We start from the raw sequence: 19,368 nt of genomic DNA, 5'->3' as shown, positions 1-19,368 counted from the left end.
ATCTTGCAATTTTAATTTAATTTTTCAGTTCTATAACTTAAATGTTTGGAAATAGTCCCCTCCTCCCAAGGATCAAGCTGAGGCTGACCTGGAATTCACTGCATGTAGTTGCGATGGCCTAGAACTCACAGCAATTCTCCTACCTCTACCTCCCAACTGCTGGGATTAAAGGCGTGGGACACCTTACTTATATAAAATACATGCATTGCCAGAAGGGCAGAGGGAGTAGAATCGCTGTGAGTTCAAGGCCACCCTGAGATCACATAGTGAATTCCAGGTCAGCCTCAACTTGAGTGAGACCCTACCTCAAAAACCATAAAGAAATAAAATGCAGGTGTTGTACTAAATGATACAGTGAACTCTTCCCTTGTCATGCTCCTCCTTAATGCCTTCAAGCATTAAGACATAATCAAAGTCAGGCCTAAATAAAATTATCTGTGCTCCTTCAGTTCTAGGGACTACCATAGGAAGAGAAAATAGAAAGAGCAAGCACTGCTTTACACAGGGAGACAAAAATAGATGAAACAAGGTACAGAAATGGTGCAAAAGTGAAATACAATGGAGTTGAAATTATGTGAAAGCCACAATCATTGCTTACCGGAGTTGAAGGCTGTGGGGGAAGCAGTGGTGCTGTTGGGGTGGGAACAGAGGGTGTCGTACTCTGTTGTGAGCGAGGCTGCTGCTGGGACTGGTCAGTTGAAGGAGCAGTGGGAAGTGAAGGCTGTACTTGGGGCGGGAGCTGTGCCGTTGGAGGCGTAGGTGTTTGGCGGGAGGGTGGATGTAAAGCCTGGGGCTGGGGCCCAGGAGGCATAGCAGGAGGTGTAGGAACAGGAGCTGGTATTGCTGTTGCTGGTGGTTGTTGAGCCCCTATACTTGGGGGAGTATGATGAGGAGTGGGTGTTCGACTAGGTACAGGAGAGGGGGAATTCTGATGAAGAGCTTGTTGAGGGATAGGGGGACAGTGAATATGGCTCCCTTGAGATCCTGGGGGCATTATAGGAGAGTTCACTGGGCAGGAAGAACTGGACATTTGTGCCTGTTAAAATGAAAAACAAGACAAATATATTCAGGTTATACACATTCAGAACACATGTGTTTAACCATGCTGAGCTTTTTATGCAGATACTAGGAAATTGAAACTGTTGGTCTAAAGCCTGAGAGACTCTCTTTAGACACTGAGCAATCTTCCTAAAACCCAAGATTTAAATTTTTTTTTTTTGGTTTTTTTTTTTTAGGATGAGCATTGCGGTATAGTATCGTAATTCCAGCACTTGGTAGGAAGAGGCAGAAAGACTATGACTTTTTTTTTTTTTTTCTTTTTTAGGTAAGGTCTCACTCTAGCCCAAGCTGACCTGGAATTCACTATGTAGTCTCAGGGTGGCCTCGAATTTATGGTGACCCTGCTACCTCTGCCACCCAAGTGCTGAGATTAAAGGCATGTGACACCACGCCTGGCTTTTTTTTTTTTTCCTCTCTCCTTTGAGGTAGGGTTTCATCCTAGCCTAGACTAACCTGGAATTCACTACATAGTCTCAATGTTACCTTGAATTTATAGCAATCCTCCTACCTCTGCCTCCCAAGTACTGGGATTAAAGGTGTGTGCCACCATGCCTGGCTCCATGAATTCTTAAACAACTAAATGAGGCCCTGTTTCCAAAAAACCAAGGGCTATAGATATAGTTACAAAGTAAAGCTCTTGTCTAGCAAGCAAACAAACACCATGGATTTGGCTGTAAGCAATATCACATAATTAAGTCCAAAATTTTATTAAAAGCATAAAAAGCCAAAAAGGGCACACAGGCATAGTGGTGGATACCTATGATTCTAGACCTTGGAAGCCTGAGTGATGGGCATCAAAGCTTCAGTCATCCTTGGTTACTTAATGAGTTTGAGGCCAGCCTGGGCTGTGTGAACCCTGAACCAAAAAATCCCAAACTTGCTGGGGGTGGTAACACATGTATTTAATGCCAGCATTCAGGAGGCAGAGGTAGGAGGATTGCCATTATTTTGAGGCCACCCTGAGACTACATAGTGAATTCCAGGTCAATCAAGACCCTAACTTGAAAACCTAAAAACATTAAGGTAAATAAAAGAAAAATAAAGAATATACAGCATTTTGTGAGCTGAAGGCCAGGCTTAAGTAGTGACATCCTATCTTGGAACAAAAGCAAAAACAGGGCTAAAGAGATGGCTTAGCAGTTAAGTCTGCAAAGCCAAATGACCCAGGTTCGATTCCCCAGGACCCACATAAGCCAGATGCCCAAGGTTAGAACATGTCTCTGCAATATGCTTGCAGCAGCTAGAGGCCCTGACATGCCCATTTATTCTCTCTCTCTCACACACACAAATATATTTTAAAATATCAGAAATGAACTGTTTTTACCCACTGTTCTTGTATCAAGAATTTTAATGAACAAAAACAATCCATTTGTGAGACATACTTGAGACACTGGTGCTTGACCGCTGGATGGAGCCAAAGGCATATTTGTTACATTCATTCCCTGGGATGGGAATTGAGCCTGGGAGAGGAATTGGCTCTGGCTGGAAGGCTGCTGCATGCGAGGCCCATAGCCCATAGGCTGCAAAAAAAAAAAAAAAAAAAAAAAAATCAGAGCACCAAGCTGCTTTATTACAGTTAGTCTACTACAACTGGAATTAACTACTCTAGCTTTGCTAGCCAAGAAAAAAGAACAGGCTGAGGAAGAAGCACATAAGTAGCATAAGAACTGACCACTTAAATGTCAACATAATAGAATCACCACTTACCAAATCCTATTTCAAGAATCAAGAGGGTGGGGAACAAGTGCCCATTTTATAGGCAAACAGTTATAACTAGAATTGCGACAAAGAAGAAGTAACTGAATACTCACTCCCTCAGGGTTAGGAGTGAATTAAAACTGTATGTTAATGGTAGTGTACTAACCCCAACCCAAGACCCCTAAAAGGATGCAAATAAGAAAATACTGCATGATTATGATTAGCAAATGCATGGAGACTGTTGTATTTGTAGAACTGCCTAATAAAGGTAGGCAATAAAGAAAGAATCTAGAGTAATAAAAAAATCAACTGTCTTATAAATGATAAAGAATAGGACAGAGTGAAACTCTACCCTGAAAAACCAAAACAAAAAACAACCCCCCCCACAAAAACAAACAAACAAACAAAAAAACCCACAAAGAATAGGACACCTGTGGCTAAACATGGCAGGTTCCTGAGATTGCAGGAGGCTCACAAGTAGAGAGAGCTATGTGTCAACTTGTAAAGGGCAAAGTAAAGAGCCTTTTAGTGGAATACTGAGAGTTGCATGGTTAAGAGTATGTACTGGGACAAGTAAGACACACTCAAGAAGTAGGCAATGGCTCCCTCACTACCCTTGCAAGACAGCTCTCTATTTGTAAGGACAAAGACAGGTGAACCCTGGTAAAGTGAGACCTACTGAACACTGAGATTTCAAGAATGGGAGACTTGGGCACTCTCCTGTAGCTATTGTCCACCTATGTTGGCTAGGGGGTGATGACCACTTTCTGCTCATGCCATCATTTTCCCCCTGCCATTGTGGAGCTTCCCTTAAGAGTCTGTAAAGCAAAGCCGGGTGTGGTGGCGCACGCCTTTAATCCCAGCACTCGGGAGGCAGAGATAGGAGGATCACTGTGAGTTCAAGGCCAGCCTGAGACTACATAGTGAATTCCAGGTCAGCCTGGACTAGAGTGAGACCCTACCTCTAAAAACAAAAACAAAAACAAAAACAAAAACAAAAACAAAAAAAAAAAAAAAAAAAAAGTCTGTAAACCAAAATAAACCACTTATCCCCACAAACTGCTCTTGGTTGGGTGATTTGTAACCTTGGTCTGAGATGCCTTGCAGTGCTGTAGGTACAGCTCAATGGACTATTCTGGTCAGAGTAGAAAGACCTGAATGCAATAAGAACTATGGACCGTGAGGATTGGCTTGTTAGGGTGAGAAAGAGCTTTCCTTGGACTGAAACATTTTATGTGAGAGGCTTGATGTTATGTGGACTGGTGTTGCTGGTCAGAATTATCAGACTTGGAGATGTGTCACTGGCTGGAGTTGCTGGTCTTGGAACTATAGAGTTTGATATTTGCCCTGGTTATTTTAAATCTTGTATTGAATATTTCTTTGTTATGCCCAATGCCACCTTTTGCAATGAGAATTTTGGGTGATTTTTTTAATTTCTTCATTATGGCTCAGTAGAGACCTTGGATTGTGGGGATGTCTGAACACCCCTATGATTGATAAAAACTATGGGGACTCTTAAAGTCATACTGAATGCACTGTACTTTACATCATGTGCGGATATCAGTTTATGGGGGTCAGGGGCAGAATGTTGTGATTTGATGCAGGTGTCCCACATAAACTCAGGTGTTCTAAATGCTAGGTTCCCCAGCTGATGGCAATATGAAATTAAAGCCTCCTCGAGGCGGTGTATTGTAAGGGGCAGGCTTATGGCCTGTGTTATGGCCAGTTTTCCCATGCCAGTGCTTGGCACTCTCTCCTGTTGCTATTGTCCACCGTATATTTGGGTGTGGGGGGTGATGACCACCCTCTGCACATGCCATCATATTCCTCTGCCATCATGAAGCTTCCCCTCTAGTCTGTAAACAACAACAACAAAACCCCCACAAACCTCTTTTTCCCCACCAAAACCGAAAAAAAAAAAATCGCTTTAAAAATTTTTTTGAGACAAGGTCTCACTAGATAGTTCAAGCTGGCTTCAAACTCAATATGTATCTCAGGCCTGCTTGGAATTGTTAATTCTCCTCCATCAACTTCCCAAGTACTGGGATTGGAGGTGTGTATAGGTGTACAACATCATATACAGAAAAAAATGTATTAAAAAGAAATTCTTCATAATACTTATCTGAAGGCAAACCTTTTAGTATTGAGTAGACTGATAAACAATGTGACTTATCAAGAGAATGCTTAAGTATACAGGATGCTATGCGACATATATTCTAGAAAATTCTTCCACTTTAATTAGGAGACACATTTTGTCATTTATCTAAGCTTCGATTTTATTGCCTAAAATGTTTAATATTATTGTGACTCAGCCAGGCGTGCTGATGCATTACATACCTTTAATACCAACACTTAGAAAGCAGAGGTAGGAGGAATGGCAAGAGTTCAAATTCCAGTTCAGCCAGGGCTACAGAGAGACCCTGTCTCAAAGAACCAAAACCAAACACACAAACCAACCAACCAAAACAAAAAAACCTGACACTACATAATGAATTCTAGGTCAGCCTGTGCTAGGGTTAGACCTTGCCTCAGAACAAAGAATATGTAATATCACATCCTTAATAGAATTTTACTCAGCTTACATCTTTGTAGTAGTAACTGAAGGATTCTTAGGCTAATGATTTTAGCATTTAGTTTTTAGGAGGCCAATGTCTTATCCACTTGGTGACTGGGAACACTCACTTGTTCACTGTTGGATGGTTTATGGTTTCAGACATTTCATTTTAAATTTTGGAATTCTCCTAAACACATATCATTTAGTTGTCAATGTGTATGTATGTTGTTTTGTGGTGCTAATGATACAAAACCAGAGCCTTACAAATATTATATAAATGCTTCAATCAACAAGCTAAATCCATAATGCAAACCGTGTCTATATTAAAGCCCAAACACAGGGCTGGAGAAATGGCTGAGAGATTAAACACATTCTTTTGCAAAGCCTGATGGCCTGCTCTGATACCCCAGTACCACAGAAAGCCAGGCACACATGGTGGAGCAAGCATCTGAAGTTCATATGCAGCAGCAGGATGACCTAGAATACGCACATTCACTAAGTCTGTTTTTCTTTTCAAATATCTAAAAACATCGAACAAATTAAAGACTGAATACATAAGATTACAATAATGGTCTCATGATCTGCTTAAACAAATGTGAGAATCTATTTTAAGAAACAGTGACTCTGAGAAGCCCACACCCATGTTCTTGGGTATATCTCTTATTAATCAATGCTAAAATTAATCTATGTTGATCTTCTCAAACAATTTGAACACTGCCTCATAAAAAAAGAAGAAAAACAGAAGGAAACTAACATAAAGGAAAACAAGATGTACATAAAAGACAAACTAACCGGGTTGATAGCTCCAGGCTGAGCCAACTGTCCATGGTGCTGAAGAGGAGGGGTTTGTCGGGGTCCAATTGGGGGCTGGGGCATATTCATTTGCCCAAATTGATTCAAACCTGTGAATTCATAAATATCACATCTGAATACCTATATGAGCTGCAGAACAAGACATGGATTTTTATAGTTGATTGTCAATTTCTCAGGAATAATAAAGTAACCTGATTTCAACTTCATATATCAAAATTAACTTACTACTTACTAACAAATGTTTCTGAGCTGGGCATGGTGGTGCATACCATGCATACCAAAGATGGCTTACCAGTTAAGGCCTTAGGTTTTGCCTGCAAAACCATAGGGTCCAGGTTTGATTCCCAAGACCTCTGTATGCCAGATACACAAAGTGGCACATGCATATGAAATAGTGGATGGAGGCCATAATCAATCAATCAATCAATCAATCAATCAATCAATCTCTCTCTCAAGAAAGAAAGAAAGAAAGAAAGAAAGAAAGAAAGAAAACCTAAAAACGGATTCTTTTATAACTTACCAGGTTGTGGAGTTATCCGAGGCATCATCTGGTTTGGCACACTACCACGAATCATTGTTGGGTCAGATAGAGGACCATCTTGAGTGGAAGAGAAAAATGGTTAAATACCTTTTCATCAGGTACCCTTCACTGAAATAACAAAACCATGTATCACTAGGTTCAAGAAGAATCTTAACTTGAAAAGGACCAGGAATGGTGGTGCATGCCGTTAATCCCACCACTGGTAAGAGGATCACTAATAAGTTCAAGGGCAAATCTCTTCAAAACCAATGTCCCCAGAACAAATAGGTCTCAGCTTCAATGTGCTATTTCATAAGATAGATGCTGCATTATGATAATTAAAAGGAATTTTAATGAACCACCTACTACATTTTTTAAGTTAGAAAATCGGTTTAAAAAGTAGTATTCAGGTTATTTTAACTTTGTTTTTAAAAATGGCTGCATCAGTGACTTTGGGATGACTCAGAAGGTATCATAGTGCTGGAAAAAAGTGACTGGAGTACTGACTAACATCTCGATCACACCTTTCAAGCCTCAGGGTCTAATGCAGAAGAGGTGGCAGAAAGAATGTAAGAGCCAAAGGAAGGGTAGGACTCCTTACAACGTGCTCCCGCCAAACACAAAATGGCCTGGATATCCATGACCTCATTGTACCTAACAATACCTACACAAGACCACCATAAGAGGAGAAGACCATGAAATCAAAATAAAGGAGAGACTGATTGAGATGGGGAGGGGATATGATGGAGAATGGAATTTCAAAGGGAAAAGTGGGGGGGGGGTATTACCATGGGATACTTTTTATAATCATGGAAAATGTTAATAAAAATTGAGGGCTGGAGAGATGGCGGTAGTGGTTAAGTGCTTGCCTGTGAAGCCTAAGGACCCCGGTTCGAGGCTCGGTTCCCCAGGTCCCACGTTAGCCAGATGCACAAGGGGGCGCACGCGTCTGGAGTTTGTTTGCAGTGGCTGGAAGCCCTGGCACGCCCATTCTCTCTCCCCCCCTCTATCTGTCTTTCTCTCTGTGTCTGTCGCTCTCAAATAAATAAATAAATTCTAAAAAATTGAGAAAAAATAAAAATCTGTACTATTTTTCTTCAAAAAAATGGCTGCATCGGGAAAAAAAATGTTTTTTTAAATTAAAACTACTTCATGACTTGTTGAAAATGTATTTTGGACTTACTGAGTTTAACTTGTTTTCCCCCACCTTCTGTTGTACTGCAACTGCCTTTTTATTACAAAGCCTTTCTGAATGCCCAGTTTTTCTGTTTTGAAAATCTTAAAGATTTACTGTGGTTAGTCTTACAGAAGAAATATGGACTTGATAAACTAGTGCCTATGATTTTAACTTATGTTTGATATATAGTAGTATGGCCAAGCATGGTGGCACTCACCTTTATTGCCAGCACTTGGGAGGCAGTGGTAGGAGGATCGCCTGGCATTTGAGGCCACCCTGAGACGTCTAGTGAATTCCAGGTCAGCCTGAACTAAAATGAGATCCTACCTTAAAAAACTAAAAACTCGCTGGGCATGGTGGCACACGCCTTTAATCCCAGCACTTGGGAGGCAGAGGTAGGAGGACTGCCATGAGTATGAGGCCACCCTGAGACTCCATAGTGAATTCCAGGTCAGCCTGGGCTACAGTGAGACCCTACCTCGAAAAACAACAAAAGAAAAAAAAGCAAAAACTATACTAGTAAGGGTTTATGAATGTCGATTATTTTGTGCGAACAACTCAGAATTGTCACTCATATGTAAGGAGAAAGCTGTAACTCTGCTTCCAAAGTTAATTAATTTTTTTCAGTGTTTGAATGTTAGTTTTTGTGTATTAATAAAAGTGTAAATAACTACAAAAATATATTCTTAACTCAAACATTTACTGAATCACTTTTCTACAGAACTTCTTTGTGTAATATAAAATACTCTGTAGGGTTGGCTTTTTTAAGTTTTCATACCCTGGAAATCACATTTTGTAAAACTGGGGAACATCCATAAAATTGTTAAGTTACATTACTTTTGTAAGAAAGTTTTCCCGGGTGTGGTGGCTCATGCTTTCAATCCCAGCACTCTTGAGGCAGAGGTAGGAGGATTACCGATTACTGTGAGTTCGAGGTCACCCGGAGACTAGAGTGAATTTCAGGTCAGCCTGGACTAGTGTGAGACCCTATCTCAAAAAAAAAAAAAAAATATATATATATATATATATATATATATATATATATTTTTTTTTTTTGGAAAGAAAATGGAATACGTATGTGGCCCAGGTGTTCGAATAACTCTAGAATGATCCAGACATTGTGTTTCAATTGACCTTTTTTTTTTTTTTTTTTTTTTTTTGGTTTTTCGTGGTAGGGTTTCACTCTAGCTGACCTGGAATTCACTATGGAGTCTCAGGGTGGCCTCGAACTCATGGCGATCCTCCTACCTCTGCCTCCCGAGTGCTGGGACTAAAGGCATGCGCCACCATGCCCGGCTTTCAATTGACTTTTTATTCACTGTACAGGTTTCCATTTCTGACAGGATGCATGGTATTTTAGGTCACATGAAGTTGGATTTTCAAACATTTCTATAGCCAAACTTGTATGAGTGGTTGCCTCCTTAATAAACAACCTGACCATGTTTATTATTAAATTTATATTCATTTTAAAAATACTTAACAGCAAAGACAAAGGCGACACCATTATAGTTGCCACTGCCAGTCTATAGGATACAGCTGTTGGGTACAAAGTATAAAAAAAAAAAATGTCCTCAAATCCTACAGTAAGGTAAAAAATACTATTATGCCCACTTTTTAAAATTTCTTTAATAGACAGAGAAACAGGGAGAGAGAGAGAGAATGGGAGCACCAGGGCTTCCAGCCACTGCAAACGACCTCCAGATGCATGTGCCCCCATGTGCAGCTGGCTAACGTGGGTCCTGGGCAATCAATCCAGGGTCCTTTGGCTTTGCAGGTAAATGCCTTAACTGCTAAGCCATCCCTCCAGCCCATGCCCACTTCTTTTTGAGAAAGGGTTACATGCAGCCAAGGCTGGCCTGTAACTTACTATGTAGACAAGGCTAATGTTAAACTCCTTAGGCATCCATCTCCCAAATAGATATAAAAAAACTTCCCTTTGAAAGCTTAAAAGATTCTTGGTCTTGATTAGAAGAAATGACTCAGAGACTAAAGAAATTTTTTTTGCAAAGCCTGACTAATTGGGCTAAGTTAAATTTCTCCAAACCTGTGCAATGCTGGGTGCAAAGTGGCCCATGTATCAATCATTTGTTTGCAACTGACAGTCTCCAGCAGTACGGGGGGGGGGGGGGGGGGGGAGGAGAGGGAGAGAATGTGTGTGTGCATACCTACACTCACACAAATAGAATTACGAAGGAAAAAACAAACATACATACAAAAAAACAACTTAATGCAGAAGAAACCTAAAATCACTTGCACTCCTTTGTTGTTGCATAGCTTACATTGGTTGCTTGCAAACTAAACCCAGAGTGGCCAACTTCACAAGCACACACATTTAACTGCTGAACCAACTTCCTGACTTAAACTACTTTATTTAGTATGGGCAATGCAATGGTAATCTTTGCCTTGTGTGGTGGCACACGCCTTTAATCCCAGCACTTGGGAGGTAGAGGTAGAAGGATCACTATGAGTTTGAGGCCACCCTGAGGAAACACAGTGAATTCCAGGTCAGCCTGAGCTACAGTGTGACCCTCTACCTTGGGGGTGGGGGGAGAGTAAACATATTTTGGGCTGTTTAACTATGTTACTACCTATTTCTGCCTGCATTGATTCCATGTTGTTTTCACTGTCATTAACCTATTGGAGTAAATGCTATCAAAAGTGGCTCAGACATGTCTTTTTCAGTTCCTTAAGCTACCATAAACACCAATCACATACTGAAGTAGTCTCAACTCTAACGCTTATCTCTTATCCTGAATATTACTCTACTACCTATTCAAAAAGTACACAAATTTTCTGGGGCTGGAGAGATTATTCAGTGGTTAAGATGCCAGCTCCAGTACCAATGTAAAATTAAGAGGCACAAAGTGGCAAATGAACCTGGATTCTAGAAGCCCTGGTGTGCCCATACTCATCTGCATTCCTTCCCCCACCTCTCTCTTGTGGGTGTGGTAGTGCATGCCTTTAATCCAAGCACTCTGGAGGCTCAAGACTGCAGTGAGTTCATGTCCAGCCTAGGGTAGAGCAAGATCCTACCTCAAAAAAACCCACGTATGTCATTTCTACTGTCTCTTTATGTGTATCTATTCCTTCTACTAAAAATACTACACTTAGCTAGGCTTGCCGGCACACTTCTTTAATCACAGCACTCGGGAGGCAGGGGTAAGAGGATTGCCATGAGTTCAAGGCCACCCAGAGACTACTAGCAAATTCCAGGTCAGCCTGAAATAGAATGAGACCCTGCCTCATAAAAACTGAAAAACAAATAAATAGATAAATAAATAAAAATACTGCTCTTCCCAAATCTTTTCATATCTGGTCAGGCTCAATTAACACACAGCAACTGGATACACTGCAATTAAGAAATAAGGCTGCTTCACCAGGCATGGTGGCAGACGCCTTTAATCCCAGCACTCGGGAGGCAGAGGTAGGAGGATTACTATGAGTTCGAGGCCACCCTGAGATTACATAGTGAATTCCAGGTCAGCCTGGGCTAGAGTGACACCCTACCAAGAAAAAAAGAAATAAGGCTTCTAAGGACAAGGTCTTAGTCTGAAGAAGCAGGCTGGCCTGTAACTTCACAGTGATCCTTTTGCTGACTTAGTACTGGGAATCAAGGCATAGACCACCACAGCTGGCTCTGCAATGCATTCATTTTTTTATTGTACTAGTAGAATTTATTTCTTTGCATTAAGTATAACAAAATGCACTTACTAGAAGTCATTCCTGGTTGCGGCTGTCCCATGTTAGGACCTGGATTCATGGGAACTGGTACCATTCCTGTGGCATTTGGGAGCATGTTTTGTTTCTGTAGTCTAGTCCTTCTTTTTTCTTCTAGTTCTTTTTGGATCTTATATATCTTCTCAGCTAGGAGGTGGTAGTATTCCGCCTTTTACAAGTTTCGAATTAAAAAAAAAACAGATGTTAGATGAAATAGATAAAAAAGAAATCACTGAGTAACAGGAAAAATTAAAGTTTTTAAATAAAAAGCTTCAGTTGGACTGGAATTAAGGGGCAGTAAGTGGCACATGAATCTGGAGTTCCTAGCATGCTCATTCTCATTTTCTCTCTCCTTGCAAATGAATAAAAATATTAAGTAAAAAAGCTTCATTTTGGGGCTGGATAATTTAGTAGTCAAACACACTTGCTTGCAAGGTCTGATCATTTCAATTCCCCAGTACCTACATAAAGCCAGATACACGAAGTTGTGCATGTGTTTGGAGTTAGTTTATAGTGGGTGGAGGTCACTGTACAACCACTCTTAGATTCATTTTCAGTCCCTCTTTCTCTACTTACAGATAAACTTTAGGGCTGGAAAAAAGGCTTAAGCATTAAGGTGCTTGCCTGTGAAGCCTAAGGACCCAGATTCGATTCTCCAGGACCCACACAAGCCAGATGCACAACAGGGCACATTCGCCTGGCAATCATTTGCAGTGGCAGTAGGCCCTGGCACGCCAATTCTCTCTGTGTCTACCTGCCTATTTCTCTCTCTCTCAAATAAATTAAATTAAAAAACTGAAAGTAGGCAAGGGACTAGGGTAATAGGTCATGCAAGCATAAGGATGTGAGTTCAGATGCCCATCTGTGAAATATAGAGTTGTCACTGAGGAAGACATGTGACATGGACTGTTGTCCCCTACACAAATGCATGCGTAAACACATGCACATAAAAATGAAAATGAAAAGCCAGAGCTATCTAATATTATTCAAAAAGAGCTCATACATGAAATTATACACGACTAGTAGTTTTATATGAAATTATGCAACAAAGCATAACTTCTAAAAATAAGTCACAACTATTGTTAGTTTACAGGATATGGAAAGATAGTCTAAATTTCAAACCAATCCCAATTTACAAAAGTTTAACTGATGTATAGAGAATTAAATACTACTTGAAAAGAATCATGATTCATTAGGGCTCAACCTCTTTTTAACTTGTCAGGACAACCCTGGTAAAGTCCCACATGAATAAAATGTGCTGAGGAGAGAAACAGATACACCAAAGAAATTGCTTAGCAGGCTAAGGATGGGGGCACACATCTGTAATCATGATCCTTCTGAGGTGGAGGCAAGGGATTAATTCAAGGCTGGCAAAACCACAGAATAGGCGGCCATACTGACTTCTGCTTTGTTACTTTGTCAATGCTGAATAGTATAATAAGGGATGACTAAAGGTATGGCTTCTTGTAAGAACAAATAAGAAAATCAGAAAAGACCTATTTATATCAACAGAAAAACAAACAAACAAAAAAAACCTAAATGCTCACTCTATTATTTGCAGATTCATACATATCCCCTTCCACTTTCCGAGCATATGCAACAAGGTTTTCCATTCGTCTGTCTTTTAAAGCAGCAGGATCTGGAGTAGGAAATATGGCTTGAACACTGTCAATAGAGAATAGACCATTGTAGTAATACTTCAGCTTTTCATTCATATCACAGAAATGCATGCTACTATAAAATTCCCCTAGTTAGTAGTAATAGTCCCTCCCCCTCACATTTTAATACACTGAACATTTTATTGATTTAAAAAAAAAAAAAAGCTGGCATAGGATTCTTTTTATAACCATGGAAAATGCTAATAAAAATTTTTTAAAAATTTAAAAAAGCCAGGCATGGTGGTGCATGCCTTTAATCCCACAACTCAGGAGGCAGAGGAAGGAGGATTGCCCTGAGTTTGAGGCCACCCTGAGTGATTCCAGGTCTGTCTGGGCTAGAGTGAGAACCTGCCTTGAAAAACCAAAGGGGGGAAAAAAATTTGATTCTTTGTGATTACAAGTATGTGCCACCACACCTGGCCATAACTATGTTTTGGGTCCCCCCCAAACCCTGCTGGCATGGTCTCACTCCAGCCCAGGCTGACCTGGAAGTTATTCTATAATCCTGAGTGGAATGAACTCATGGTGATCCTTTCACCTGAGCATCTCAAGTGCTGGGATAAGAAGACTATACCACGGGAGGCAGAAGTAGGAGAATTGCTGTGAGTCAAGGCCCACCTGAGACTGTATAGTGAATTGCAGGTCAGCCTGGGCTAGAGAAAGACCCTACCTTGTGGGGAAAAAAGCCTATACCACCAGGCATAGCTCTGAAGGTATTAAGAGATATTAACTTATTCATATTGGAAAATCTTTTTCTTTTCCTTTGGCTTTTCCAGGTAGGGTTTCACTCTGGCTCAGGCCGACCTGGAATTTACTATGTAATATCAGGGTGGCCTCGAACTCATGGCAATCCTCCTACCTCTGCCTTCCAAATTCTGGGATTAAAGGTGTGTGCCACCACGCCCAGTTCATACAGGAAAATCGTTAAGAAAAATGATATTCCGTAGCGGGGAGGGCTAATAAAAATCTAAGAGGGTATCAATAAATCATATGGAAACCTACTTTTTTGGACAATGGCACATGCAGAAGCCATATATTAGTACCAGGAAACTTTCAGTGTCAGGGATGGGATGCCCTCCAGTGAAATGTTGGCCAGGTAGGTCCCTGATGCTCCCAAAACATTACAGGCCATTGCCTTGGTTTCCCTACTGCTGAAGACTTCACATGCCTGGGCTGCAAGGTCACTGAGAAATATTTCTGAGGCTAAGCTGAAAACCTCTTACCACTTTAACACTCTTTTCTTTTTGTCAATAAAAATTTGTAAATGAAGTAGCTGGGTGTGGTGGCACATGCCTTTAATAATAGCACTCAAGAGGAAGAGGAAGGAGGATTGCTGAGTTCAAGGCCACCCTGAGACTACATAGTGAATTCCAGGTCAGCCTAGACTACAATGAGATCCTCCCTCAAAACATCAAAAATAAATAAATAAAATAAATAATTGAAGGCAGGCATGGTAGCATATGCCTTTGACCCCAGCCAATTGGGAGGCATATGCAGAGTGAGTTTGAGATCACCCTGAGACTACAAAGTGAATTCCAGGTAAGCCTGTGGTAGGGTTCAACCCTACTTCACGACAACAAACAACAACAAAAAAAAAGGCAAAAAAATTAACTATGGGGCTATAGAGATGGCTTAGTGGTTTAGGCACTTGCCTATGACCCAGGTTCACTTCCCTAGTACCTACATAAACCAGATGCACAAGGTGGCACTAGTGTCTTTGTATTGAATAGAGGTCCTGGTACGCATATTCGTTCTCTATCTGTCTCTCTCTCTCAAATAAATAAAATATTTAAAAAATTAATTATTGTGATCCCAAGCAAGGCCATTTAAAAATCAATTGTTTTCTTAGAGGATCAAAGCATGATGACACAAGTTCTCTGAGATGAACATGTCCACAATTTTACTTACAGTTTATGAACAAGATGATTTCGAAGATCCTGAGTAATATCTTCATGCCACTGTTTCCGAATACCAGTACTGGATGGTTGGGCTGCTGTGGGCATGGGACCCAGGGAGGGCACACTAGCATTTTCATTCATCATTGGGCTAAAAATTTAGTCATAAAATAGTTTTAGTGAAGAAGGGTGAGAGAAAAAAAAAAAAAAAACCTTCATTTAATTAACACTGCATTGATCAGTACCATGGTCCAATACACTATGATGAGCTTATTTACGACTTAACAGGTGTATACGTTTCACTATAATTGTGTACAGGAAATTTCTAATAGGGAAGGGAGTATAAACTGTGTTTAGAAAACTAAATCATGTCATTGGACTATGTTGTCATGTATACACAGGCTTTCTTGTAATTCCTCTGGTTTGTGGGGTGGGATGAACACTGTGATAGAGCAGAAGTACCCTTGCAGCTTCATAAAGCTTTTCAACATATATCAGATAACTGATGCTAATTCAAAATAGGAGGGAATTACCATGGGATATATTTTATAATCATGGAAAATGTTAATAAAAATTAAAAAACAAACAAAAAAAAATAGGACTACTACAGAAATAACCCCTTTAAAAAAATTTATCAGGTGCATGTATACATGGATGAGTCCACTGATGCTCCAGGGACTCGACACTACAAACTAAAGCCAGATGCTCAACACTTTTTGTATCTGGCTTATGTGGGTAGCTTGGGAATTGACCTGCACCAATACACTTACAGACAAGTGTCTTTAACTGGTAAGCTATCTTCCCAACCCCACAAATAACCTGTTTCTTACCTTCACTAAACAGTTATATTCAAATCAAGAAAACTAAAAAACTAAAGAAGTGACTCAAGGTACAAACTGAGGTAGAACTTACTTTTGAGAGTTTATGGCTGAATGCAACATCGAGTCAGAAAGAAGATTCGGCGTCTGAACCCCTACACCTCCATTTACGCCCATAGGACTAGCACCTAAGTCAAAACAAAGCAATAAAGGGTTATAATAAATTCAACCTTATAAATCACTAAGAAATACATAAAGGGAACTACAGAGATGGCCCATCAGCTAATGATACTTGGTTGCACAGACCAGTGGTCTGGGTTTGATTCCCCTGCACCCAAGTAAAGCCAGATGCACAATGTGGTTCTTCTCATTTAAATACATAATGACCCTCCAGACATAAAATGGCCTGGATATCCATGACCTCATAGTGCCTGACAATACCTACACAAGACCATCCATCATAAGAAGAGGAAAAGACCATGACATCAAAATAGAGACTGATTGAGATGGGGAGGGCATATGATGGAGAATGGAATTTCAAAGGGTAAAGTGGGGGGGGGAGGGTATTACCATGGGATACTTTTTATAATCATGGAAAATGTTAATAAAAATTGAGAAAAAAAAAAAACCCAAAAAACCCTACTCTTGATCAAAACATTAAAATAAATAAATAAATAAATAAATGCAAAACGAGGGCTGGAGAGATGGCTTAGCGGATAAGGTGCCTGCCTGCCAAGCCTGAGGACCCATGTTTGACTTTGTAAGGTAAGCCTGTAAGCAATTCTATTTATTTCTATTTCTTGCACAAAGGTGAGGCAAGTGCAAGGGTACATATACCCACTAGGTGGCACAAGCGTCTGAAGTTCCATTGCAGTGCCTGAGAACTCTGGTCCTACAAATTGCTTCTTAAAAAAAAAAAAGCAATAAAATAAATTGGGCTAGAGAGATGGCTTAGTGGTTATGCAACTGCCTGTGAAGACTAATGACCCCAGTTGGAGGCTCTATTCCCCAGGACCCACGTTAGCCACGTTAGCCGGATGCACAAGGTGAAGCACACGTCTGAAGTTTGTTTACAGTGGCTGGAGGCCCTGGCATACCCATACTACCCCCCCCTAAAATAAATAAATAAAATATATTTAAAAATGAACTTAAGGAAGCTTGTCATGGTAGCACATGACTGTAACTCCAGCACTTGTAAGGCAGAGGTAGGTGGAGCACTGGTAAGGCAGAGGTAGGTGGACTGAGATCAAGGCTAAATTTCAGGACAGGCTGGGCTAGAGTAAGAAGATGCTGCTGCTGCTGCTGCTACTACTAGTACTACTACTACTAAAAAAAAAAAAAAAAAGGATTGGAGAGATGACTTAGTGACTTAGGCACTTGCCTATGAAGCCAAAGGACCCAGGTTCAATTCCCCAGCACCCATGTAGCACAGATGCACAAGGTGGAACACGTGTCTGGAGTTGGTTTACAGTGGCTGGTGCACCTATATTCCCCTCACCCCCCAAATAATCTTCCAGGACAGATAGCAGTAGTAAGGGAAGGAACAAGAAAAGGAGGTAGAAAAAAACACTAAAATAAGTAATCCAAGCTTGACAGATGCCATTTATACACTCAAGAGGTAACATCTCTGTGACTACAGACAGACTTACTCATGCTGTTCACAGGCCGCATGCCTTGGGGAGCCTGCCCAGACTGCTGACTCTGCTGGTTCTTTGCTTGGACCTGGGGTTGTGGCGGCATCTGGTTCACTTGATAGGGTAGTCCAAGAGCAGCATAAGCTCGCTCTATAGAACTGGGATCAATCTGACTAACAGTGCTTAGGCTAGGGGTAGTCTGTTGACCCACTCCTAGAGAACTAGGGTTTCCAAGCCCAACTGGCGCTCCAGTTAAAATTGCTAAGGAAGACAAAAGACACAGTATTACAAAATAATAGTTGTTGCAGAAAAAAAAACTAACAGATTGAATTAAAAGATAGTTGTTACATGCTTATAAAACATCTTAGTACATGTATCTTGTCTCTATTTGAAAAAAAAATCCTAGGTGCTTAAGTATCTGGCCTGATATTGTTGAACAGAATACTGACTTAAAGAATCAGTCTTAAACAAGGCGTGGTGGTGCACACCTTTAATCCCAGCACTCGGGAGGCAGAGGTAGGAGGATTACCGAGTTTGAGGACATCCTGAGACTCCATAGTGAATTCCAGGTCAGTCTGGGCTACAGTGAGCCCCTACCTTGCAAAACCAAAAAGAATCAGTCTTTTACTAGATGTGGTGGCGCACATCTGAAATGCCAGCACTTGGGAGACAGGTAGGAGAATTACCATGAGTTTGAAGCCACCCTGAGACTACACAGTGAATTCCACGTCAGCCTGGACTAGAGTGAAACCTTACCCCCCCAAAAATTTTAAAAGTAGGTGTAGCATTTGCCCTCTCTACTGAATATATGTTTCCTGGTCCCCATTGTCTATGAGTTTAATAGTTTTTAGAATTCAATTCCACTTTCAAATGTTTTATAGTACTTCCAAATTTCTTTTTAATGCTAAATGCTTAACATTTTGTGGCTAGTAAGATATATTAGTTGTTTTTAATATGTCATAGTTTCACTAATAACTTATCTTGTCACTGTAAAAACCTTTATCCCACAATTATAAAAATGTTAATTTTTTCTTTAAATAATTTCATATAATCAACTTAGATCACAATTTAAGAAAGAGTAACTTGTTCAATGCCAAAGCAACCATCTTTAAATTTTCATGCATTTAAAATGAAGAAGTTGGGCATGGTGACACATGCCTGCCATCCAAGCACTCTAGAGGCAGAGGCAGGAGGATAATGAGTTCAAGGGCAGTCTGGGTTCATAGTGAGATTTTGTCTCCACAAGTAAAAAAGTACTCCAAAATGATTAAGTATGTATTTACCTATGGCTGTGAATTAAAGACAGACAGGTGAATTAATGGACAACTTTAATCCCAGCACCAGAAAATCTCAGTTAAGGGGCTAGTCTGAGACCAGCCAGAGATTACACGGTGTTCTAGGTCAGCCTGGGGTAGGTAGACTGAAATCCTGCATTAAAAAAGGAAAATAACCCAGGCATGGTGGTGCACACATTTAATCCCAGAACTCCAGAGGCAGAGGTAGGAGGATCACTGTGTGTTCAAGGCCACTCTGTGACTACATAATGAATTCCAGGTCAGCCTAGGTTAGAGTAAGACCCTACCTTGAAAAACAAAACTACTAAAAGTAAAGTAAAACAAACCAAAAAACAGGATACCAAGGTCATATGTGGGGGGTGGGGGGATCAGGGAGTACTCTAAATCCTATCAAAATACACTAGTAAAATCTCACATACTTTTGGGATAAATCTACAAGAGAGTTCATAACTTACACTGTTGATTTCTCTTATCCCCAGCATTTTTGAGGGGAAGACACACAGGACAATCATGCCTCGTACAATTCTTCC

General features: G+C 40.5%; 1 protein-coding gene across 1 annotated transcript in view; it reads right to left on the bottom strand.

Annotated features, from left to right (window-relative positions):
- Positions 1 to 19,368, bottom strand: part of Ep300 (E1A binding protein p300) — a 79,394-nt gene that overhangs the window by 31,108 nt on the left and 28,918 nt on the right. The window contains exons 5-14 of the mRNA XM_004650338.2: positions 19,294 to 19,368; positions 17,559 to 17,804; positions 16,004 to 16,097; positions 15,105 to 15,242; positions 13,086 to 13,203; positions 11,533 to 11,707; positions 6,645 to 6,722; positions 6,104 to 6,213; positions 2,442 to 2,579; positions 599 to 1,036 (exon numbers count right to left, since the gene is read on the bottom strand). The exon at positions 19,294 to 19,368 is cut by the window's right edge and continues 39 nt beyond it. Of these exons, the coding sequence (XP_004650395.1) occupies positions 599 to 1,036; positions 2,442 to 2,579; positions 6,104 to 6,213; positions 6,645 to 6,722; positions 11,533 to 11,707; positions 13,086 to 13,203; positions 15,105 to 15,242; positions 16,004 to 16,097; positions 17,559 to 17,804; positions 19,294 to 19,368 (1,610 nt within the window). The remainder of the gene's footprint in view (positions 1 to 598; positions 1,037 to 2,441; positions 2,580 to 6,103; positions 6,214 to 6,644; positions 6,723 to 11,532; positions 11,708 to 13,085; positions 13,204 to 15,104; positions 15,243 to 16,003; positions 16,098 to 17,558; positions 17,805 to 19,293) is intronic.

The sequence above is a fragment of the Jaculus jaculus genome, chromosome 6 (genome assembly GCF_020740685.1).
Source record: "Jaculus jaculus isolate mJacJac1 chromosome 6, mJacJac1.mat.Y.cur, whole genome shotgun sequence".
Lineage (NCBI taxonomy): Eukaryota > Metazoa > Chordata > Mammalia > Rodentia > Dipodidae > Jaculus > Jaculus jaculus.
The sequence above is the reverse complement of the archived record's forward strand: the minus strand, read 5'-3'. Positions and strand labels throughout refer to the sequence as shown.